General features: G+C 36.3%; 1 protein-coding gene across 2 annotated transcripts in view; it reads right to left on the minus strand.

The window, feature by feature from the left end:
* Positions 1–2,665: 2,665 nt before the first annotated feature.
* Positions 2,666–26,753, minus strand: part of LOC135695998 (WD repeat-containing protein 11) — a 42,181-nt gene continuing 18,093 nt past the window's right edge. The window contains exons 17-30 of one of the 2 annotated variants that reach the window (XR_016144554.1): positions 25,791–25,899; positions 24,702–24,755; positions 21,139–21,204; positions 20,329–20,422; positions 18,500–18,724; positions 17,541–17,636; positions 17,187–17,257; positions 15,870–15,964; positions 14,730–14,827; positions 14,061–14,141; positions 12,818–12,882; positions 6,119–6,201; positions 3,453–4,216; positions 2,666–3,420 (exon numbers count right to left, since the gene is read on the minus strand). Coding sequence is in view for 1 of the 2 variants with exons in the window: in XM_065215253.2 (XP_065071325.2) it covers positions 3,921–4,216; positions 6,119–6,201; positions 12,818–12,882; positions 14,061–14,141; positions 14,730–14,827; positions 15,870–15,964; positions 17,187–17,257; positions 17,541–17,636; positions 18,500–18,724; positions 20,329–20,422; positions 21,139–21,204; positions 24,702–24,755; positions 25,791–25,899 (1,433 nt within the window). In the remaining variant the exon portion in view is untranslated. Of the gene's footprint in view, positions 4,217–6,118; positions 6,202–12,817; positions 12,883–14,060; positions 14,142–14,729; positions 14,828–15,869; positions 15,965–17,186; positions 17,258–17,540; positions 17,637–18,499; positions 18,725–20,328; positions 20,423–21,138; positions 21,205–24,701; positions 24,756–25,790; positions 25,900–26,753 lie in introns of both variants that reach the window. The other variant, XM_065215253.2, reaches the window with a different exon arrangement.

Below are 26,753 nucleotides of genomic sequence, written 5' to 3' on the forward strand. Positions count from 1 at the left end.
CTTTAAACACCTGCAAAAGAGAGTCCATCGTTGAAAGCCATAACGACCTATCGATCCTCTTTGTGGTGGAATCAGTACAATCAATTTACGAGTACATTCATATCTAGCTTTTTACAGGTAATTTCTTCGATCAGGCGATGATATAAAAACGTATCTTATTTATAGAGATATATGTACTGCAAATGACTGTTCAAGCTTTTTCCCACAAAACCCGGTCTGGTTAAAGGGTCTTGATACTTTCGAGGGTTGAATGTAAAATTGAATGATCATGAACAAGGTATGGCCTATCCAGAGGGATAAATAAATTAACGAGCAACAGATGAAAAGAGGTAAAACCACGAAGAATCGATCCAAATAGTCAAGTATGAAGCTGTCATAACACTTTATATCATAATAATTTTGGGTATCTGCAGAGTCATGTCTGCATTGATATGTTTTTCCACCACATGGCCCTGAGGGACAAAACACTCCATGAACATATGGTACATCTTTGTAAAACTTCTTTTGCTTTATCGGCAAATCCCAAAAATTCCTTTTGTTTTTGTTGGAAATTTTGTAAGTTATTTACAAGTGTTAATGGCCCCTCGGTTGGCCCTTCTTGACAGCGGTGGGGAGAGAGGGACGAAAATCAATGCAGATGACCTCTCTCTCTCTCTCTCTCCTATGCTTAAATTCTCTTTGCGGATGAGCGCTAAGAAAAAATGAATGGTTTTGGAGATACAGTTACGTTCTATGTAATAATATTTCGATACAGTGCCATAAGAACTATCTTCCTATCAGCATATGAACAGCTTAAGCTTCAGGAAGAGGAAATAAAACAGGATCTTCGTAGAAAGAACAAAAAAGATTCCGTATACAGATTTGCGTTTTCAATTTTGTAGTCTCGTCCTATTGTCATTTTAACTGTTAGTAAACAAACTTATCCGAGTATCAACTAAAAATAATTTGCGATGCTGAAATTTCGTGATTTCCTGCAAAATAATGAAATCGCTTACACCGCTTACATAGTCAAAATAAATACCTCTGGGGTAAAAAAAAGGAATCATGAACTCAAAAGCAATATTTAGAAATCAAGTTAAGTAGCTTGCCATTTCGTGGGTATTTATTTTCTTGGATAAAAGCTCAAAAGGTCGCCTTCTCGCAAGAAATTGTAACATTTTACATTCCAAAAACAAAAACAATTTAAATCTTGATCCAAGACCATCCAAACACGTTTGATTCATTGCCTGGAAAGTTGGTGTACTGTGAAATTTTGGTCATTCTACCCTCCCGATTTTAGAGAATTGCCATTCCAAGATTAATACTAAAATCAATCAACTTGATCCTGCCTCTCTCTCTCCCTTATCTACCCTCTTTTCCCCCGTCAGGGCTTAGATATAGGATCACGGGTTTTTCTCTAATATTACCGACTAAAAAAAGAGGACTGCCTAAATACCCTTGTCTATCCATACATACATTGATAAATATTCTTTGAACGGCGCCCTACCAGCGAAAAATTCTGAAGCGTTGCCAAAAAACGTTTTGAAGATGGGCTTTCGAAGCAAAGAGAGGTGCCAGTCGGGGGGGGGGGGGGGGGGTGGGGGGGGGAGGGAGGGAGGTGGTTGGGAGTCGCTAAAAAGAACTGTGAATTATAAACTGAGCTTAAATTACCTAAATTCCTTATTTTTGAAAGATTCCCTAAATTCCTTATTTTTGAAAAATTTTGGACATCGGATAGAAGAACAATCGTTTTGATGTTTAGCATCAGTATCTAGCAATATTCTTCCGAGTCAGTTGGGTATGGCCGTGAGTCATTGTATTTATAGCTCAGATTTACAACCTCATTGACAGCCTGTTCTTCCCAGAGAATTTCAATGACTTAGCTGCATTGTCCACTGTAGCATCCTTAAAACGGACACTTGAGAGTCAGCGATACCATCCGAAGTAAGGAAGTATCTGCTTCTTGAGATTTACATGTACAAAGTTTTGACCCCAGAGTCCGTTAATGAAATGTCCGTTACTGAGACGTCTCCGTTAATGGGGAGTGTCCCTTATCTGAGGTTTTATTCAATCTTCCTTTTGCTGGCAACCAATAATATTATTCGGGAAAGATCACACGTACCTGACCATGATTTAAAAATTGTGATCGATGTTTTATTACAAATAAAATTATGCCTAAATTGACAGCAGAAAACGTTACGAAAATTTGGACTCGGTAAGGTTTGTTTAAGATTCTATAGAGAACAGGGGTGCTACCGTGAATAATTTCTCTGGGCCATAGGTGGGAACGGGTCTATTTCTAAGGTTAGCTCTTGGATACTAAAACCATGGTTGATTATATGTTTCAGGGCAGTTATTAAAATCGAAGAACATCCAAAGAAGTTTGGCTAGGTGAAGGAAGGTCACGAACACGATGCCTTTCTTTGTTTTGTTGCAAACTGTTTGTCAACGTAGAGCTGGGGGATGTGAACTTCTCTGCAGATCAAAGACTAAGTTTGCTGAAGCCTCGGTCAATCCACCCATTGATTCTTGCATCAGATGAAACATGCCCAGATGCACCACCCCCAATTTTTCTCTTTCACATGACTTGCCTTTCTTCGATCTATTTGAATCTCGTATAACAATACAAGGATGAAAAAACTTTATTTCCTTATGAAATAGAGATTCAGAAAGCACGATGGGAAAATCAGTGAAAAATAAGTCTGATGTTTCCTTAGTGATAGATTAGGGCTGTTGGAAAACATGCACATCAAAGAGATCGAATTTAGAATATGTTTGATAACAGGGCACGCTTAATGTACCATATAGTTAATCGTAAAAAGACATCAATAAATTATATATTGAAAATCTAATCATCTAAATCAACAATTTACATTTAGAAAAAACATTGGGACTTGCTTTATACCGAGAAACTACTGAAAGTACAGGGATTAAGTTGCAACTTTGTTGTTGATCAAATAAGGACTAGAGATACAATGACATAACAAGAACGGAATGAAAATTCATTTTAGATTGAATAGACATGTGAGAGGGCAAGTATCTCGTGTTCCAAGTTTACATATAACAAAAATTTGAATAGCACAGAGATTGGGTATCCTTTACGTTCATATTGTCAAATGTAATTAAACCATGAGCGAGTAACGCTAAGACGAGTGAACAGCACGCTTAGATTCTCATTCAAAACCACATCCATTAGGAGTTAGGTTCTTGCGCTCGTTCATTGAAAGCCAATAATCTATAGATAGTGAATTTGAATAAGTGTTGTATTAAAGTATATTTTACTGTACGGGAGGGCTTTCTTGATAGTATTGAGCTAGTTCTCTGTCCGTGTCCAAACTTAATCCGATATCCCTAACACCGTCTGAGGAGTGGCAATTTTATAATAAGGGTCCTGCTATGGGACATTTTCAAAGAACCATTTTCTTGGGAACAAATCCGTTACTAAATCTGGTGTTATCAAAATCAAGAAGTACGATATTCACAATCATAAGCAGTGTTGAGGTCTATATCAACACTTTTTAAATGCATATTCCCTAAATTTCACTTTTCAGGGGGAGGGGGAGGGGGAGGGTGAGGGGAGGGGGGAGGTGGGAGGGAAAGGTTGGTTGGTTTCTTGAGAGGTTGTAATACAGACGCAACGAAACAGCCATGTGGATAAGCATCTGTCTAAACTTCTTCGATAAAGACTGCAACCCCAAAACCAGGAAAACTTCAATTCAAGTTTCGTTATATTATCTACTATTATCAAGAAGAGAGCATTCCAAGGACTGGCCTGGTTACTTAATCTAACATTTCAGCGTTTCTTTTGACTATTTAAAGTCATTTTCATTAAGAATTTTGTCCCAGCTCTTGACAAAACGGATCCCTACTATGAATAATCGCAAAAAGTAAACCCACGAATCATTCTTTCTTCACGCACCTAAAATAAACATCGAAAACTCTTACTTTTGAGCATCCAAATCTTGCCTTGTATCGGTTCTATCATTTTCTTGGCTTCCAGAGTCAGGTTTTGCAATTCCCAGGTCCTTCTCTGTACTATCAGCATCCTTTTCAATTTTCGTGCTTTCGTGTAGGTCAGTTTTATTTTCAACAACTGGGCTTGTTCCAACGCTGAGATCTTCCAGGAGCTTTCTCCCTCTACCACCAGCCTTACTGCAATAATACCCAACTGCTTTGTTAAGCCCGAGTTTATGCATCAAGCGAGCATACTCTAAGAAAATGTTCTCATACAAATTACCTGAAAATTTATTAAGGAATAAAGTCATGGACATATTTATACTACAAAGGTATGATTTGAAAAATTATTCAAGTTCCAGCCAAAACCAACTGTTTTTTAAAATTCAGGTTTCGAGAAATATTGTCTCACACGCGACACTGTGTACAGTTTTCGCAAAAGCGAAAAACACTGATATATTTGCTCCCAGTCACGATCCAAATGCCAAAATCGAGTACCCAAAATTGTTCAAAATTGCACAAAACATTTAATGTGCCTCCTTCCCCCGAATCAGAGTTGCTTTGAAACATAAGGGAATGACTGCCAAAAGTCTTGGAACAATAACAACACTTTAGAGATTTACACTTAGCTGTTCCCCGTCTCCCTTCCAAAACAACGCTCGGCCCATCTCCATACGAACACGCTATTCGAATGTAACCTTTATTTTTGAAACATTGATTACTCGTTTCCAGTATCGCTTTGGGGGTAAAGGGGCAATTCAGCATATTCTTCAGGGGTGAAATGGAAACAGATCAAGAAACGGCTGAAATTGAATGGGTGTTCCAAGTACTTTTGGCAAGCATCGTAACACAAAAGTGAGAGCTAACAGGCGAAGAGAAATTGCAAGTTTGAAGTACTTTTCTGTACCAAGGAAGTACGGCATTAACCAGCCTGTTATATCAAAGTAAACCTGTTATATTAAATTAAACCTGTTATGTCAAATAGAAGATGGCTAGGAAGTACTTCTGGATTGTCAGGTGTCAAGAAGGGTTAATCTACGTGGCACAAATGGAAGTCACTTTGCAAGTATCAGCTCAAACACTATTCCCAAGCAGGCCTCGTTGTCAAGCATATCTGGTTACGAGAATGCAATAAGGAATTCCCAACAAGTCCTGACAATTAAAGGACTTCTAACTGTGGTTGATAACAAAACTGACTTAGCAATAATCCAAGCAGAATTATCGCAAATTCACTGTGAGACGTGTGTGGGATGAAGCTTCAAAGAGGTTCGATTCTCCCAAAGTGGGAACCAAAAACCGAGCCTAGTCTATATTCTATAAATAGAAGACAACAAGAATTCATAATACGTGATATAAATCTGAAAGGGATTTAAAACTACTCGCATCGGCTGGAAAGGATTACAGAGTCCGTATTTTATGAAGAGATTCAACTGCAAAGTATGACGAGCATGGTATGACGCGAGGAAAACCGCTTTAGTGAACTCCAAGGCACCTAAAGTATAGAATAACCTGGCATGGACTGATTGGTGAAGATGATTGACTCATAACTAACAGCCCAATGTCACTATTTTGATGTTTGCATTGTTAATGTTTGGATTTTCATCTCCACCTTAGCATTGCTCAGACGTTTCGGGCAAATTTTGGCTGACTCATTCCTTAAACTTCTTCAGTATTGCAATGGATACCTGTAGAAATTCCATAAGCATTGATTATATGGCAAACTCATCATATATAATATGAAAAAAAATACCGAGGGATTAAAAAACTTTCTTATTACAATGGTCCCAAAACTTATGTTCCTTGCACACAGGGATGCAATTGGAGCTACATATTTTAGGGTTAAAGATAGAACTTTCCTAAAAGTTCTGACATCTGAGCAATGTTTCCAGAATAATCCTTAGGTACTTGAAGGGAGCTGTAGCCTGTCCCTGCCCCCAGCTACTGTACTCCGGTCTGTATATGACAAGCTATAAAAACAACAGAAATGTAAATTCTACCTTGCAATACATTTAATAGGCTAGTTCCATTTGTTTAACAAATAATACCATATTTGACAAAGTGAACTGTCATGTCACAGGAAAGCTGTCCAGACTTTAATAAAGATGTACATCATGGCGACACAGTTTCTCTTCTTTTTTAAAAGGACAAAGATTGCACATTATTTATTTTATTTCGAAAAGGATACGATGCCTTTCTTCGCTGAGTGATAGAAGACTAAATTCAATGCAAGCCTCCAGGAATAGAACAGCTCGACTGATTTGGCCAAGGCTGAAAAAGAAATCATACAAGTTACAGTATGTGATTTCAAATTTTAGAGCTTCTTGTATAAATATTCGATATGTACATTCATTAAAATGTAGCCAGTAGCTTAGAGAAATGGGGTGAATTTTCCAGGTAGAAAATCGTAACAGAGGACTGCCTGCCATCCATGTAATTGGATGTCAGAAAAAGCTTTTTTGACATCGCAATTGAACTTCCAAACGAGACTATCTTCGTATCGAGACTATCGTTGAGGCATTTCTTACTGTCATTTCTGTGACAGGCAACAACAGAACTTTTGGGATGCAAGCGATTTGGCAGAAAGTCCTTTACCACTAACACCTAGAATAACAACAACTAAAATAACAACTACAACAACCTGATGAGCACCTCTTTCAATTGATGAGATTTAAAACATTTTCAATATATAACCTTCGGACATTCGGACATTCCTCACTCTTTTAAGATGGTTCTGTTCTTATTCGTATTGTTCCCTTTCTTTATTCTATATTACGAACCGTTTCAGTGCTTCCCTTGGGGGCATTTTCGGCTTTCGGTGTCTTTTCATTCCTAACCTTTTCCGGAATTAAATAATTTCACCAAAACTTAAAACAGTTTGCAATAATTCTGTCATACCAAAGGGAATTCATCATGCATTCCAGACAATATAACACAGAATACAGAATTCTTTACCAACTATGTTTCTTAATTTGCCATTGCAACTAAAAGATTAATCAGCTTGTTTGGTTAAAGATTTAGATCGAAGGGCGCCAGGTTTTCTATCTCTTCGCATCTGCATGACAAGAAGTAGAGGATTGGGATCAATATATTGTGTTCACAAGTCGATTAAACGGTTCTTAATAATCGACTTGGTTAAATTTGCTAGAATTGATAGCATTTATGCGTGCATTAGTGTACATTTATTCAATAAAGTGGAAAGCCAAGCCAATAAAGAAGGGCAGAGACAGAATCTAGAGCCCTCCTCCTAGCATTCCTCCTACATTTATGAAAAATAAAGCACACTTTGATAAATACTTGGTAGGTTATCAGAGAAACATCTGCGAGGTTGACAAGTAGATACATTAGTTTACTTAACAACTTACGATGTTTAGCAACATTAACCATATACTAATTCTTCAACTTTGTATAGTCACAGAGCAAGTAAATTACAGTTGAAATAGCATTTCACTGAAAAAGCCTGTCTTGTTCATAATCCTAAGCACATGCAAAAGGCAGAAGTCATTCTCGTGTAGGGTTGCTAAACTTTGGAATAGCCTAGATATCGAAGCTAATTGATTCAAAACTTTGCTTTGAAAACATCTCTTCTGATATTATATTCTAGTCTTTCAAACAATCCAATCAACATTGTAGATAAATTTGACCTGTTAAAGGGACTGGGAAAGGAAATATTGTACAGGCAATTATTGCGAACCCATATGTGTAGGATAAAGTCGGAAAAGGTTGGGTAGTGCAAGGTATTATTTAAAACCTATTGTAATAATTAATTTTATTTTATTAATTTTATTAATTCTTGTTATTTTAGATACATGATCCCTTGTAAACCAGCAGTTTTTTTGGGCACGATGCTTGCTCTGGTTCATTTATGTTTTCATAGTCCAAAGTTTCTATCAAATATGCCCTGTTACTCTAAAAGCCAGGAAAGATGGTACTAGGATTTTGCAACCCCGCTCCTAGATCAATTTTGAATGTAATCATAACACATATACTCTAACTTTGGAAGGAAGGGGGTTGGGAAAGAGTGACATCATGACTTGAATGAACATGCTTAAAGCAGGTGTTTTAGGAGTCTCTCTCAACAGTTTTGTTCAAGTTTGCAACACTATTCAGCTTACAGGTATAGCTTTGTGCTACGACGCCAAACCGTTAAAAGAAATATGTAAGCCAGGCTAATTATGTCAGGGGTACTTAGCTCTATAGCTCTTCTATACGTTCATTCGTAGTGTCCCAAGCAACAATTGAGGTATATATAGTGCAATAATAAGTATTGTAATACTTTATAGATTTGTAGATCCAATAATTATGAGTTGATACTGTGTTGTTTACTTTCCTGTAATTGTTTTTTAATTTTCGTATACTGCTATTAATTGTTACTTGTTGCTTGACAAAATAAAATCGAATTGAATCGACATACGTCGCAAAGCTATAATATCAGACATTAAACGAGCTTGAATGAAACGTCTAGGCCATTTCTAACAAGCTAACACCTCATTCAGGATTTTTGTCTATCAACCACCATTCAAAAGTGTGTAGCTAGAATAAAAAGCCTAAGTATTAAAAAACAAATGACCCTGGTAGTTTTGTTACCGTAACCTTAAATTTTTAAATGAAACAATTCATGACTGCACAGCTTTGAGATTTAACAAAATAACAAGATATAAAACGACAAATGATTTCTTGCGTGGGATAATAACTGGTTCCTGACGGCGTCTAAACAAAATTTTCGGCAATGATGTTCTTTGTAATACCAAAAGCCTCTATGCTGCTTTGAAAACTACCGCTTTCCTTCACAGCAGACTAAATAGAACAGTATTTCAAAGACTTTTCTAAATGAGGAAAAACATTGGATTGTAAATCTATACTCTGCTTCTACGATTAAGAAAGGAAGCTGGGGGTAGGGTATAATTATAGCAATTAGGATCGCAATTACAATAAGCTAAATTTGGCAATAACAATTGATGTTCTTTCTAGGCGCATGTGAATTAAGTGTCTATATAAAACATGTTCCCGATTTTTCTTTAAATCTATGCCCTTATTCGAAAAGGTGAATGTATCCTTAATGTGTTTCACAAAGGCACTGATGTCCAGTAGTATATACAAGCAAAAGGAAACGAACTGAAAGGAGCAAGAAGAGGCCAAGGGTGGGGGTAGGGGGATGGCTCAAAACCTTTTGTCTAATGTGATAATGTAGAGATATTTACCTTAAAGTAGGTTGAAAAAGAATACCCAAACCTTAGACAGAGTAATTCGTATCAAAATCAAATATGGTTTATATAATCAAGCCTCTTTAATTTCGTGCAGCTCTCTATTTATTTCGGTATATTTTTAACTCCCTCTTGTAAGAATGAGAATGACTTTCGAGAGAGAACGAGGCTACTTTGTAATCCAAAAGTACTTATATAAGGAAACAGGCTTTGGATTAAAAACGATATTTACCCGTAACGTTTTTGAATTATTCTTTAATCATATTTCGATCCCTGGATACCTAAGTCACGGTGTGCTTTGGTAAATATATCTCCTAAATCTCCTCAGTAACGTGAACATTCTTACGAAAGTACCTTTCAGACAGAAAGGCTTCCCTGTTACGAATTACCTCGTACTATGCGGTCAAATCGTACTATGAATTGATCGACGAACAGATCTGCACGGATCAAATACTCATTTTAATTCAGACATCCCAGAAAATCAGCTGAAAAGAAAGACCTATGGCTCCAACCAAGACTATTTGGTCAGGACAAGAACGAGGAAATATACTTCTTAAGATAAAATCACATGAAATGTCGACCTGTTTCGGTTTACATTCGACGCCTTCTAGATCTAAATCGTTCCAGGACCACTTGACAAAAGCTGCTCTGTCTTTGAAGACAAATTCGACATTTTCGATAGTTGGTTAGTTTGCTGTTACGAAAAATACTGTTACATTAATGTTGTTAAGTATGAAATTGTCTTTCAAAAGATATACATATCAAGTGGCTTTAGCGACATTAAAATCTTGAACCCCTGCTGATCAGTGAGCCATTATGGGATTTGCCCAAATAAGGAATTCCCAATGCCCAATTGATGGGGCTTTTTTCTGATTTTTTCCAACATGGTATAGAGCATCTGTGGCAAATTCCAGCTTTATGTTATTTTTTTCCGGGTTAGACCGTTTTCATATCTAATTCCACTACACTGGAAAGACACACACGAGAGATGAAATTTCAAAGATAGCTTTCAAAGAAGAATGGGGACAGTAAGGGAGCTGGTCTCAAGCGTGTTGTGACACGTGTACTGTCTGGTAGCAGTGATTCGAAGACAAAAACTCTCACCTTGTAATCAAATAAAAAATGTGGATATACAGGAAGCATAGTTGCAGAAACTGACACCTTTGAAATTTCACCTATATACAGCTGAAATTATGAATGGGAATCAGCCGCGAGAGACAATCCCTCGTTAGTAAGAGGGAGAGAGAGAGCTCTTAAATCGAAACTGGCTTTAGCTGTCACGGATTGGATCGCAATTCCTGTCACAGAATGGATAACTATCTAGTTTCCAGACAAATTTATTCCAGAACTTAACTCATTTTACTGCTAACCAGTCTCTGTTTCTCACGGATAATTAAGCCAGGGCTTATTCTGTTTGTCCAGCATTCAAGGGTGCTTAATCTTCGTCCGAGCCCATATGTCTATTATAGATCCAACACTGGCACTCAAATTTCCCGTGATTTTCCCACATTGTCGTTAATACCGAGAATTAATACACAGAAAAAAGTTTTCTAAACATGTATCAGCTAAGAAATACAAGGAATTAACATTCCTAGACAAAGCCTAATCTTGTTCACTACTGCTATTTTCAGTTTTCCAAATATTGTGTCTTTAATTATAATAAATGGGGTGCAAAGTTTGCGCTTTATATGTAAAGAAGTAGAGTTAGGACATTCGTGATGCAAAAGGAGCATGGACTTCAAATTTATTCGTCACTTTTTTGCAATAATTAACGAGATCTTCATTTCAAATTACAAAAATTAGGGTGACAAATCAAGCTCAAATTCACTGGTCGAAAGTGTATTTCATGCTGGTAAAGTCTCAAAAAGCGAATGTTCTTATCGTTCTAACGTAAACCAAAATGGCCAATAAGTAATAGACACATGGAGCAGCAAATAATAGAGAAAACGTCTTGTGGCAAAAACCCCATCTCCGCCTCAAACTGAACTAACAACAGAGAAATTTAGAATTTTTGAGGTCGACTAGAATCAACAGAATACTTTTCTAAAGATGAAAAAACTGTTGCGCTGAATGCAGAAGACGAACAGAGCACGAATAACCATACGTCGATGTTAAACTTTTTATTCGGTAAATTTTGGTCTTTTTTATAAAACTTAATAAAAACGTATCGGAGATGAACAACGAGATTTTTTTCGCTACATTTATTCACTCAAACAAGCCACAACTAAAACCGCTTTAATAAAAACGCTTGTACATGGAACAGAAAAATCTTTAGAATGATATGCCTACCCATGGTTACCCATTACCAGTCTTAGAGGTTATATTTTGCATTTGGCGTCCCAATTTGAGTCTCATATGAAAACACAGTACATTATTTTCAAACTTCATGCATACTCATTTTTCAAACAGTCGTTTCACTAAATCTTGATCAGCGCATTAGTGAATTTAAACCAGGGATTTAGTTCCCACATTTTCTAAGAAACCAAAAGACATGACCACCCCGGGTTTGCTAATATTCTTAAGTAATAAAAGGCAGCTAAAATGTCACCCGTAGGCATGTTCTTACATGAAGGATTAGAAATGAATTTTTCACGCGGGATTTAAATTCAATGTACCTAAGGATTAAAATCAACTCAAAATTTCAAGTGGTATGCACATAGTGGAACAAAAACGAATGTTAAAAGTCGTGTCCATTTTTAATTTTGATTTAGCGAAAATCTCAAAAATCTCTGCCGTCACTTTATGCAGTAAAAAGTGGTTTAACACTTCAAAGTGGTTTTCAATTGAAACGAAAAGCAATTCCTGGCAACATATTTTTGATCGTGCAGTGTATGACCAGGTTAAAGACCTTACGACTGGTGTAAATGGTTCTCCCAGCCTGGATACAAATGATTCACTACAAAATTCTATAAAGGAATGCCGTTTGCATGCCCCGTATAAAATGATCACGAGAAATAGGATCGAGATACATTGATACACGATAGCATAAGTGTACAATGTGGGAGATTGAGGGTGCTGTAACCCTCAGAGGCCTATGCCTGAGAGATACATAAACTGTAGAACTGCACGACTGCAGAGACACACGACTGCAGAGATGTACGATTGCAGAGATGCACGACTGCAGAGATGCACGACTGCAGAGATGCACGATTGCAGAGATGCACGACTACAGAGATGCACGACTGCAGAGATGCACGAATGCAGAGATGCACGAATGCAGAGATGCACTACTGCAGAGATACACGAAGGCAGAGATACACGACTGCAGAGACACACGACTACAAAGATGCACGACTGCAGAGATGCACGAAGGCAGAGATGCACGAATGCAGAGATGTACGATTGCAGAGATGCACTACTGCAGAGATGCACTACTGCAGAGATGCACTACTGCAGAGACACACGACTGCAGAGATGCACGACTGCAGAGATACACGACTGTCTTGCCTATATTGTACACGTTGTGATTTTTGACAATGGACTGTTGATACATCAATTGAAGTGTGATTTGACCCTCGATGTGTAAAGACCCTTATTACCCTTATCTTTTACCTTCTCCGTCCGTCTCCTTCGCAGAGGTCCACAAGAAGGAAACAAAAACCGATTACCGTCTCAAGCACGAAAAAGACTTGCAGCAAGTTTACTTTTATGCATGACGCACAAATGAATGGAAGAGCTCATACCTGTACATAATCTCTAAAGCCTTTGGAAAATCACCAAGAGATAGCAAAACCAAAACAGCTTTATTCTAAAAGGATAATGCAACGAAATTGAATCGAAACTCTAAAGTTTTAAAGATAATAGTTTTCAGGGTCAAAGAAAATAATCTTAAAAATCATTAAAGAGGTTAGCGGCCTGCTAACTGCAAATGTGATAAGAGTTCTATTGTTGGAGATGTTATAGGGCCTAAAGCATATCTGAAAAAGCTGAGTGATAATTCTGCCTGGGGAAATGAATCGATTGATGTTTTTTACAATAAAAAAAAGATTCAGATGATAACGGTGGGTTGGGCTAATATTGTTAATAAACTTAAAAGCGGATTTCAAATTGACTAGATTCAAATTCATTTATAGGTCGAAAAAATGTAACTAAACAAATGAAATTTATCTCGTCTGATTCATTATTGCGTTTCTATGTTTTTGTCAATGTTATGTATAGGGTGACAGTAGTAGGTAGAGACCTAAAATTTGTACAGGGAAGAAATTGTTATATTATATGGACAAACTAGTTATAATTGAATTACTGAACGAAACAAGACAGAAAAAACCAAATTATTAGGATATCAAACTGACACATTTTTTTATTTCTTTCTAAGTCTGACTTAATTTTCATGTAGTACGTCACATTTTTAGAAACTGAAACATACAAAAAGAAGAGCTCCCATTAGCACTGTGAAGCAAACATAACTAGAAGGGCTTCTTAGTAACCTATTTGGTTTCTTCACCTAGTAGCGATGTCTTAAAATATTTTGATACCAGCAAAGCTGTACTTCTCGCTGGACTCCTTCAACAACTTGTGTTTCGCTTCTTGTTGTCTTTCCGTTTTTAAATTCACTCAGCAATTGAGTATTAAGGGTCAATTGGGCACTAAACATTAGTGACACTGTGATTAGAAAATCTCAGCGTTATTTTTATATCCGATGACAAAAAAATGACTCCTACAGTAAACCAGTCGATTTCATTACAGAGAAAAACAACACACAAAGTTATAATATTATAATTACATCCCTATTTACATCGGAAAATATAAGCATATATATCCTCGTTTCAAGAAATGAACGAAAGAGCATGAAAGAACAAAATAAAATTGCCCTTTAATTATTGCTGAATATGAACAACTGTTAAACTGGGATTCAACCACAAAAATCTTACTTAAAGAGTATACACTGCCTCTTGTTACTTTTATTTATAGCGAGTTGCTACTGACCTTTAGATTCATATGTTGAGATGCCAAATGGTCCACCCAACGTTGCATGACATTGGCGAAGTCTTGCTGCGACAAACTAACCTAAAGAAAACGGAGTATTGTAAAGAACAGTTTACTTTAATTTTGTCATTTGACTGGAGGAAAAACGAATCAGAATATAACAGCTTTAGTTAGCACGAACCTCGTTAAAACCTCTTCTCTTGAAAAATACATAATTCTAAAGATTTTGGGAATTCTCTATTACTTGTCTTTAAAATACCAAAAACCATGCAGCTTTAAAAATCAGAAACGTTTGCAGTTTTTACCATTGCTCAAAGAAAATTAAATGAATTCCTTAGCTTTGGCGACGACTCACATTTCTGTAATAAAAAAATTTAAGTAGCTAAATTTAATGCATCCTTGATTAAGATGCTATTGTCATTTAGAAGTAATTAAGATCAAGTTTCAATTTTCAATGAAGCAAATATTATATTTCAACTAAAACTGGTAGATCAAGTTGCAATTAATTTGAGGTTGGCACCTTACTCATGAAGACAAAGAAACAATTGGCCACAAATTTGAAGGTAAGGCGGTTAATTGAACTACAAATATCTTAACAGAAAAAAGGCCTTGCAGCTAAAGTAAAACAAAATATATATATACAAAGATTACAATTCAAAATGGCTGAACCTTTGCTAGCCATGTGGCTAATTCCCAGTCCCCATACGTCTGCAAGTAACGGCATGCCTCGACGCCCTTATCTACTAAACATAAAAGCTCAACTCCCTCTGCAAATAAAAATAGATTAATTATATTAAACTAGCAAAGAGCCAAATCCTGCAGATACCCGCAGGGAATAAGGGGATTACTAACTTGGGAAATCGGTAAAATGTCTATCAAATTTAAATGAAGACTAGAATGAAGACTGCCATTATCAAACAAAAGCAACTCAATAGGCCGCTTATCCTTGACGTAAAACGATATTGATAGTTTTGATAACCTATTAAAGGGCAAATGTGGACAGCAGTTATTGTTGCAAAGTCTCTTACAGGATTGATGCGGCTACAGATTTGGAAGGGATGAGGAATAAATTAGGTCTTTGGTGCCGGAAAACTTTCAGATAGCATGGAAAAACGGGAAAATAACAAGCTATGTGTAATACACTGCCTATTAAGAGAATATTGCACCACCTTGTTCAAAATAGAGGCAGTTTTTGAAGACATTTGAATTTTAGCACTTTTTGGCACATTGAAGTTTTCAATGGTGGTTGATTAAATTTCGACTCAATCCCATTCGCCACATGAAACACAAACAATTTCGATAACAACATTCATGCACCATGACTGCTCCTTCGAGATGGTACAATACCTTTGAAGCGTCGGTGTGATGGATAGTGTACAAAATAGTCGTCTAAACGTAGCACTTTAGTGGTAATCTTACAGAGGGCGGAATTGTCTTTTGAAAGTTAAAATTCACAAATACGGCCATGCACTATTGTTAAGATCTAATGAAGAAAAGTTCAGAAGAAATGCACAAAGTTTATGAAATGCACAATCCTCTAAACGATTTTTCCACCTCAAGAGCTAAATTAAATCGCAATATCTGTTACACTTGATCAAGGAGCTTTAAAATTGAATGATGAAAAGTTAGCACATCCTAAATTGGTGATCCGAACTGCCTGTGCTTAGCAGAAATCTGGCTTTCCTGGTCGAAATTGTTTAGAAGATTGTTAAAAGGTTTTAAGGATGTATAAATATAACCAAAAAATAAGTAAGTAAGAATCAAAACATTGAAAAGTAATTTGGATATCAAAAAGTGTTGCTTGATCACCTGCAAGTTTGCCATTGGCTATCAAATTAGTAGCAACGAGTTTGATTGTGCTTTGCGATGCACCTGATGACCTGACGGTTGCTATCAAACAAGCCCTGTTGGGAAGGAAAACAGCACGTTGTTATTACATTTCATTAAGAGGTTTAACACAAGGCGAATTTAGGCCCTCTGATCAGAGATTTCATGGCACATTTCGACTAGTTTTCAATGCAATAAGTATATTTGCCCTTGATATCATTAATGTTATAGATCTATACATCTATAATTATTGTCTCCTTTCTTTTGTTCCTTCGCTGCTAAATGCTGGAGACTGAAACTCAATGAGGGAGACTTCGTAGTTAAGTCTGTCCTTGTGGTCTGCCTTCTTCTACTCCCCTTTGTAAACAGAAAATAAGGAAGATCCAATACTGCGGATTGTATAATCTTTTCTACATATTAATGGCAAACAACTTAAGTACAAAATCTACTAGGAAGATTCTTTGGATCCAGTCTAGGTCGTGTTAAGTATAAACACAGATACAGTGTCTAATTTCAAAGTACTCTTTCGTAAGCAAGATTCGTATGAATAGAGGTGGCTAGTTTCAAAGACCACAAACTTGCAGTGAAGAAATAAAGAATATTTAAATAATTTGATACTTTTAGACCTTCTGACGCTTATCATCAAGCACTTGTCAGAGCACAAAACGTCAGAATAAGGAATAAAAATCTTAGTTTACCCAGCTTTGGGTTGAAAAAAACTAATCACAACCGCGAAAAATGTCCTTTTCTGGTGTTTTATACACTGGTATGTGACAGATGAAAACAATATAAGGGATTGTTGGTCAATGATGCTAAAAGCATCAATGAAGACGTTAAAGGTGGCAATACCACAATTATATTTCTCGTAGCATTTCGATCGTTCACCCAACTCGCTCACAGCAAAATTCTTTGAATCAGATCCCTACAAGATGCAACGGATATTCGAAAGAGATAGCTAAAAAGTTGTGTTCTTGCAGCTGACAACTCAAGGAAGATTTTCGAAATAAACGAATTTCAGTTACCACACCCAGACAATGCCCATGCGAAGCCTTGTTTAAAACGTATTTAAGGAGGATTTTGAATGTCTTAGCTTACAATCAGGACGACTGATGAAACATTTGTTCAGCATAGCAAACAAAGCCAAACACGTTATAGATTAATAATAGAAGCTTCAGAGCTTTCTAAGTCGACCATGCTCCGCCTACTAACGAAGGAACTTGCGCGACCAAGGATTCGTAATTCGAATCTTTTGCTAAGTTTATTTCGGGAAAAATAGATCGAAAGAACAGTCGCACATACCTGAGAGCGTCTGAATAATAGCTCGTGTCGCTCGGATCAGCTTCTAGTAAAATCTGAACAGCTCTGTCAGTCTGTAAGATAAATAAAAAAAGCTAGAAAATGATTGGCTGTACTCATGTCTCTTTTCAAGTTATCCAAATTGGTGTTCCGGAGGCTCCGGACGGTGATATTTAGCGGGCAGTGCTAAGAAGGGTAATTCTGAAACCCCTTAATTATTTTCTTCTTGCAAAAGCAAAAGTAGCTTATTCTTAACTACCGCATCTTGCAAAAGTAAAGAGGGGGTATCTATACAAAAAGCAATACTGTAGATGATAATTGAGAAACTTTACAACAACAAATTAGAGCATAACTAACCTCGCCAACCAATATGAGCTTTCCCGCGCAAACTCGGCTTTGCTCTGGTGTTGATCTTTTGCTGTCCCTTAATGCTATTCGATAGAGTTGCAAATTCTAAAAATCAAAATGATCATCGTAATCATTAAACTGAGAAAATTACAGCAATCTCTAAGTAAGTAAGGGCATGAGGCCAGCCATATGATCTCTACTGAATTACATGGACTCAATATGATATGCTTTAAAGACTATAAGTAAAAATTACAGGCATAGATGATAAAAAATTCGTCCTATGTTTAAGGCTAATTTTGAACGTAGACATCTCTACAAGCAGATATGTTCGTAGCCTCTGATGTACATTAATGTCTTTGGGTCCCAGGTAAATTTTTTGTTTAGTTTAAACTTTAAAACTAAAGGCCAGAGATAGTAAATTGAATTTTCAACCGTCCAATCCCATTCAGTTCGACTATCATCAATGGCAATTAACACTTAAATGTCGACAATCCTTTTTCTGTTTATTTTCAAAACAAGGCTATTACTTTTTATTATCAAACTATTAAATGGACAAACTGTTTCTTTCATGTTTCTTAATTTTTTTGGTATCGATTTGCCAGATCATCACTTAGTACCATCAATTAGCTCACCTCAATGATATTTGTAAACAAAATTTTCTTTAAAAACCTGAATACTATATTATGTATTTTTTCTGTACTAGTTTTATCTAGACTACGCTGGTCCATTTTTGTTCACCTTCGTTTAATCTTGTCTTCCTTAATTTTTTATTAGATTTGACTAGGTTTGAGTATTTAGCTCAGCTTTCTCGCTCGTCACTTGATAAGTTTCAAGATACAAAGCAACATTTAAATAATTAATATGTTCAATGTCATTGATTTAGTTTGACACTTGGCTGAAAAAAAACAGAGATATTACATATATAACTCCCGTATCTATCAAAATCTGAAGCAATTTTGCATACTCACCTGATAAAAGTCGTTATCACAGAGTATTTCAAAACACGAATCGAGCTTTCCGAAATAGCAAGTGCATCTGTTTGGGGATCTTAAGTTTCCCGGTGGACTCTCATCATCCGAGATATCGAGTAATGAAACCGCGGGATGCGAGTCCGTTCGCATAATTCCCTGTGTTCCATCTGCATACAGAATGTCCTTGTAGGAAGATCTTCTTTGATTTAGAACATCGATGTCCTGAATAAAAAATAAACTTCAAAAAGTGACACAGGAATTACTTAAAAATTACTACAAACTCGATACAATTGGCAATAAAGACGAACATTGACAGATAGCCGAAAATACTTTAAAAGAAATATGTCTATGCATGAATACATTAAAGGAATAATAGACTTAGAAAAGCAAGCATTTGAAACGAATTTGGCAAAAAACTAAAGAAATCGTCAATATAGGCATTGCTTTTAATCACCAAAATTTCGATTGTTATGATTAACTGATTTCTTTTGGTGATTTGGTGTTACCATTGAGAGCTCGACAAAGTTTGATCCAAAATAACAAACAAATCTCTATATAATAGGCCTGTCCACCGAAGGTCGAATAATCGGTATTCGGTTACCTGTTTCACTATTCTGTTAGCTGAAGCCCAAAGTGAATATTCGGTTACAAGCGAATAGTTCGGATAGTACGATTATTCGGTTGGAGACGATGAGGGCGAATAACCTCACTGTTGGAGGTCACAATGATTGTTTGAATAACCGTGACTGATTGAATAGCTGTGACTATTCGAATAACCGTGATTGTTTGAATAGCCGTGACTCATCGAATAGCGTTGACTATTCGAATAACCGTGACTGATTGAATAGCTGTGACTATTCGAATAACCGTGACTGATTGAATAGCAATTGCCAACCGAATAGCAAAGACTGTTCGAAAGGAGAATGGTAACTTCCTTTCTTCACTCTTTGAGAGAGGTTTATGGATACTGGCCTTCTTTAAAATTTGCAAACCCAGGAAATAATAACAAAGTCAATAAAGCAAGATTGGAAGGGGGCAGGGGGAGTGGAGCGTGGGTAGCAGGTGGGGGTCATGGGGCTTTTCCTCGGGAAATTTTTGTGCTAGACAGGGCCTCCGAATAAAATAACTTTTCAAAAAATCTTTTGCTACGGGTGTTAAATTTTCCCTTCCCCCCCCCCCCCCACTTTCCAACCTGTATCGAAGCCATGCTAGAAAGCGTTTCAATTTTCAAAATGTTGGAAACCGACCCTTTTTGAAAATTAGTTGTCATAAAGTTATCACGTTTGTTTTTTTCATTAAATTAATACCCACTTTCTGGCTATTGGGGGCGACTAATGCTAGGGAAGGTTCGAGAAAACATTTATTTTTCTAAAAAATCGTTTTGAAATTTGCTATGCAGCACACCCTTTGAAGTTACGTAAAACACAGGAAATATCAATAGGAAAGCAAGAAAAATTAATGGTTCTGACTTATCGAATAGTAATGACTGATTAGCTGTTGGTCATTTTCAAAAAATTGAAATAAATTTTCAGATTGCAGATTTTGACCCAAACCCTGCCACGCCCATTTTGCCACACCCATATTCGCCGAATAACTGAATATTCGTTAAATTTTAAACCGAATAACCGAATAGGAATATCCGAAGGTTTGGACAGCCCTACAATATAATCCTAGTCAAAAGTCATTTGATAAACCATAGGGAACAGACGAACAGTTGATTTGAAAGCAACCGGCAGGTAAATATCCTTTCAGTATATTTAGCTTTGGTTTGTTCGTAACACTTGATTCACAGGTTCTTAATTGGATGTGCAAAAAACATAACCTACCTTATGTAATGGGCAATTCCTCTTGCCACTTTCCTTCCTAAGGTAGTGAAAAGCCACCGTCCAAAAAATAAAATCTGGTTCATCGCCAAGGATTCTAGTGAGATAAGGCCAAAATCATTAATGAGGTAGAGACACACGTTGCTTTATGCGATGCTTCATACTTTTTTAAAAATTAGAAACGGCTCACTACGACAGAACATGAGTAAAAGTAGCGTTCAACAAGTTGGTACTTGAAGGAGAGAAACGCACTTTGCACAACTCACTACAGCTTCTTTAAAATGAAGTAAAGTCTTCAACAGATAAACCTCCTGCTCCTTAAATGTTTTCTGATTTCTAACTTCGATAAAATATTGTTCGCATTGAAACCAAAACAGACTAATATTACTTCCTATAACAGGTTTAACTTGTACAAGCGTTATACTTGGTACCAAAAGAAAGGATGGAGTTATTGGACAAAGTAATTGTTTATTGTGTAGAGGTGTCCGCTATAATGAGGCGTCAGGAACTGGTACATTCACAGTATATAATTTCTACGAGAATTGGGCATTGCTGCCTTTTATAACAATCATTTGAGAAAGCTTTCTCCTTTAATGACTTGACACATGACTTGAGAGCTATCATAACAAGTTCTACGTTCCCGAGGCATTGGAAACAAAATAGTCATTCAAGTTACGAGTTACGAGAAACAGTTTTGTGAGAAACAGCTACGAAAAATAGAGCTAGTATTATTAAGCCTCTCAACGCTAACGTGTCGTAACAAAAATTTATCAACTAAATGACCGATTAGCATAGAAGCATTTGAAAACTTACTGTGCAACGATGCGACATCTTTCTGCAACACCGTACTTTGCAGCTAAGAGCCGTTTCGAGAAATCGCTGGAAAATTCAAAATGGGTCATGAACATAACAGTAAAGAAACATTGCAAAATATTGTAAAAGCTTTAGGCTTTAGGAAGAGCCAATACAAAACTAATTAGAAAAACTATTTTCTACTTTTCACAAATTTGCTGCTACTTTCTACTACAGATTAGTACTAGTGTTCCAAGATACTACTTATTGTAAATATTGTTGATAATGTTCTGTGCTGAAAGCTGAAATTGAATTGAATTAAGAGCTGGAATTTTAACATCAAATTGAATTGAATTAAAATGAATATCTTGTTTCTGTGAGATAAACATTCCAGTTGTCTACTACCTGTTTTTCTGTGCTGTCTGCGAGACATATTTAAATAAAAATGATTAATCATTGATTAGGGAGAATGTTAACGACCGTCCAGATGATGCCTAAATATGTTACCGTAAATGAACAGAACCAAATGTCTTTTTTTTATTAAATTAAACGGAAATAGGAAACAAGGAGGAAATTAAATAAAGGGTTGAATTTAACTACATGTTGTTCGGCTACATAATCTTGCTAATATATAGTAAGAAAAAATTACATAGAATTTCGTCAAAGGCTATTAAATAGGATACTGTGGACAAGACCTGTTTTCAGCAGATTGTAAGTGAGGTAAGGAGAATGGCACCTTTTATAGGATACCTTTTTGCTCATATTATATCAAACTGCAAACAGCTACTTCATGGTTGTTTAAACATGCAGCTGCATATATACACGCAGAGAATGAAATTCAATTTGTCGCATGGCAATGATTCAGAAAATGGTACGAAACAGCAGAAACATCGAATAATGATCAAAAGCTAGCAGAAACTTTGGGTGTGGATCGAAAGAGACGTGAGAGAATAAGTTAATGAAACTTTCAAAGTGTTGTAGGTATTAGTGAAGAGAACAAGGAAGGAAAAGAAAGGCAGCGCGCGCCTTCAGAAGATAAGGGTCGCTAAAATTTGGCCAAAAGCAGTGTAAAGCAGTGATTTTCAGAGCCTACAAACTTCAAACCTTTACATTCTCGACAGTTTTTCGAGGCTCATTTTTTTAACTTTTGCTTTTCATTTTATATAAATATAATTAAATCAACCTAGTCTGATAGAATATTTTAAAAAAACCTTTCCTACAACCTCTTAAGCATAAATGCACTGATTTTAGTAGCATAAAAAGATATTTTTATGCTTCAGTTTGATACCCTGAAGTGACTTCAACGGATACCTTCCAGTAAGCACCTCCAAAACAAAGACAAACAACTTTGCGCCATATTTTCTCTTCATGACGAAACCATTGCAGAAATAACCACCAGACAACAGACAGATCCAAACAGCGGACAGATGATTTATTCCAAAAATATCCTTAGCCAAAGCCTTGTAGGAATAAACCTCCAGAAAATAGCACCTCTCTACAACGGACACACTCCTACAACGGACATTTCTCTACAATGGACAGCTTTGTACAACGGACCCCTCTGTACAACGGCCACCTCTGTACAACGGACACCTCTGTTCAACGGCCACCTCTGTACAACGGACACCTTTGTTCAACGGACACCTTTGTCCAACAAAAAACCTTCGCCACTCCACAACGAACACCTCCCTACGACGGAACAAAATCATTGCCCCATAAAAATCCGTTACATGGGTTTTCAACATATATCCGAGAACTCGAGTCAAAGTGAATACAGATATCTGACACTGGTGACCTGTTTATACCACTGAATTAGTAAATTTGTCTTGACTTATTGGCCTAAAAAAGCCGTCGTAAAATATGAAAGACCCTTTACAAGTTATGTCGAGCGGTCGCTCTGCCTCATCAGCAAAAATATATCAACGCCAAGGATGACAACTATGGCCTTAGTGAAAACGATTAAACTGTCTTCAAACTTCAATGACACTTATATATTACTGTTATAAAGCAAGCAATGTTTATCTCTCACTATCAATTTAAGCACATTAATATCACACAGCAGCTCCAAAACTATTTAGCTTTATTAACCTCAATATAAGCGCTTAAGTCTACCCTCCTGGGCTCCTTTTTTGGCTTTAAACCATTTTAAGCGATAACCACAATAATTGCAAAGTAATGTATCGTCTCATGCAGTTAATAATCAAAACACCGAAGCATTACACGCTTTGTCACTGGAAATTGTTGCTACTACTCACTAACCCCAGTGGTAACGACGGTGATATTCCAAAGGCAGAGATTGGGTCATAATATTGCAAAAGTATATATCGCTACAGACCACAAGACTCAATTTTTGTGGTGTACTTTATCACTATATTTTCAAGCAAACAGCGATTTAAACATAAAACACAGCTTCATGTCTAGTCGTTAATGATAACAAATAAGCTTGCTTGTCTCTCTAGTCTAGAACTAGCTCTCCGGGCATAATTCTTAATTTTTCAGATGAGTCATTTACAAAACAGAGAGTACTGGAAAATAGGGGGAAATATTGGCGCTTTGGGCCTGCTATGCAGAACCAATGTTGCTCTACATTCTGGAGATGCTGACATTCGGGATTAAGGACAGGAAAACGCATTTCTGATTTTTCCATTCACTTAATTGTGACAACTACCCAAGTAAAACTTAAGTGTCTATCTCATGGCGCATTGATTTTTTCAAAAGAAAAACAGCTCCATACAGAAAATACCAGCCATATCACAACAGGGTCGTCAGAGGACTCATCCATTTGATAAATCCTAAACTTAACTTTCATTTACACCGCCACTCCTTTAAGCACAGTGTTACAGCCACAAAAAAGACAACTCATATATCTAATGGATAAGAAAACATAGAGATCATTATTCTACAAGAGGGCAAACAGAACCTTTTCACTTATTTCTTTATATTTCAGTGAAACACAAACTTTCTATTGAAACAGCTTTCTATTAGATAATATTACAAGCAATACAACAAATGTCTTCAATCTCCCCTCTTTCAATTAAGTGTCCTCTCTTTCAGTATTTTCTTCCAACTAGTGTCCCACTTTTATAGATGGGAACAATCTTCTCTCAAGATTTTTTGATATTTTTATTAAATGTTTATCACAAATAACCTGGTATGAAAACAGGGTTTTTATTGCTTAATTCATCCTGGAAATCTTATGGGGGTAATTCCTAATTGAGCTGGGAGCATCAACTACTGGCAACTCCACAAGGGACCCACAAGGTTGCTAGTCTTTTCTAGTTTATACCCCAGATCAGTGAGCCATTTTTAAATACAGATATTTAGCAATTCAGCTGGGATACATCTGACCTTGCGTGCTGAATGACTTACATTCCAAAATTTGCCTGTAAGTAAACATTTATCCCCTCTTGGCGATAGCTAAATAGTCAATTAATAAAAACAAATGGCTGTTTTGCGATAGAAACCACAATCAGCATAAAAAATTATGACAGCTTAATTGTTAATGTCACAGACTGATTTATATCATAAATCCAGGATCATCGCTTAAAACTAACTAAGAGAGGAAAATTAGATTTAAAACATACCACGATAAGTTCTGAATAACAGGCTTCAAAAATTCCATGATCTCATTTTCCTGGCTAAAAGAAACAAATATCGTTTTTTAAACATACAGCAAGCTAATTAAACACATTTCCGTTTGCCATAGTTATTGTGGATTATATTTCGAATGTGAACTAATGCTTGGGTTTCTTAATTTGCTCGCAAAAATGTAAACAAACAAAACATTAGATACAAGATAATTAAACGGCTGAGACCGACAGAATGAAGACAGTCTTCTAATTCTTATTTCAGTTCACAAAACGGGCAAATCACTAGCAATGAATTAAATGGAACAAAGTCTCCATATTCATATTGATCCGTTCCAGAGTAAACGGGTACACGGGTGCTACGGATGCTGTGTTCACAAGCACCTTTTCAAATCTTGGAAGATGGTACTGCTACCGAAAAGGCACTTCAGTTGAAAGATTTGTGACTTACCGGTGTATGTTAGATAATGAGTTAAAATAGAACGTCAACCAATTCACAACTAAAGAAGATCCAAATCATACACCTAAACTTCCTAATAATCATTTAGGTAATAGGCTCTTCAAGATTTGAGGAATTAGGTTGGCTCGATAGATTCCAAAGTTATGACCATTAGAATAAATCAAACCAAGTTACCATTAAAACAGGATAAATGAAAATACAACAGTACGGAAAACAAAAAATACATATCCTTTGATTTGTATATGAAGCGCAGGGAAGCGCAGGGAAGCGCGGGGAAAGCGCGGGGAAAGCTCGGGGAAAGCACGGGGGAAGCCCTTTATATCGGGGTGAAATACGTGCACACAACTATTCTTTTATTCATATCATCGTCTTCCGCTTTCCTGTGGCACATTTCGGCGATCCTTGTTTTCTTTACCAAAAATCCTTCAATTTGTTCTCAGAAGACGAATTCTGAATTCTGTGCTAATTTGAAGGTACTTTAAAGCTCGACAAAAAAAAATTCAACATTCTTCTGGGTATGCCCAAAAATTAAAAATTGTGAAGCTTTGATGGCATGAAAGGAAATTGTTAACAAGACAGTTCTCAAAGTGAAGCATTTTTTATCACAATCTTTGTCTATCACTCACATTTCATTGAATTCCAAACTGTAATTAGAATTCCACGTCTGGTGTTGCAGAAGACTTTTGTAGATCATCTGTGGTTTCGCTGGGAGAATTCTCGGCAGGAATATCTGTTCTAAAAAATAACAACAAGAATTTCATTCAACAAAAATTTAATTTGATTTTTCTTCAAATAACAAGTTAAGAATAATCAGAAGTCAGAATCAAGATTTTGCTAGTTTTATTCAAAAATATGAATTGGATAGAGCGACCTCTAACTTATAATTATTTCATCAAATTAAACTAATTCTATCAGACCGTTTAAGTTTGTTCAACCTTTGATAAGAGGGACATTTTATAACAAAGAGATACGTCACTAGACATATGCTTCATGATCACAACCATTAATATTACATTCCACACTTCAAAAATAGCTTTTTAAGAGCAAATAGACATAAGGAAATGAACAGAACCGTTTAGACATCATATATAAAATTGTTACTATAATACTATGATTTATTCAAAGGAATAGAACGGTTTTGTACTGATGTTGCGAACATTTCCCGAGCGAGAAACAGAAGTGCAATATATAATAAAAACTCAGATAGGTACTAAATAGAAACTATGTTATGAAACCAAATGGGAAAAAATATTAGCTGTTCTGGAAAAGAAATTGTGAAGATGCAGTGAATATACATCATAAAAGACAAGCTTAATCAACGCTAAACCCGGAGAAATCCGAAGAAACGAAGTTGTCGTGTGAAAAAGCTGCCAATCAAATGCTGTTAACCTGCCAATCGATGATGGCCAATCAAATGATGATTTTTGATTGACATGTTAACTTTGGCCAATCAGATCTTGGCAGTTAATTGGTATAAGGAAACCTTTCCAGAATCTATGACGGATAATCGTCTATGATGTATGTTTCTTAACACAGGCATCTACTATCACCAATTTCAATTTTCCTTATGCATGCTAAAATTTTCCTTA

The sequence above is a fragment of the Rhopilema esculentum genome, chromosome 14 (assembly GCF_057945365.1).
Source record: "Rhopilema esculentum isolate cy_ngs chromosome 14, ASM5794536v1, whole genome shotgun sequence".
NCBI classification, from domain to species: Eukaryota; Metazoa; Cnidaria; class Scyphozoa; order Rhizostomeae; family Rhizostomatidae; genus Rhopilema; species Rhopilema esculentum.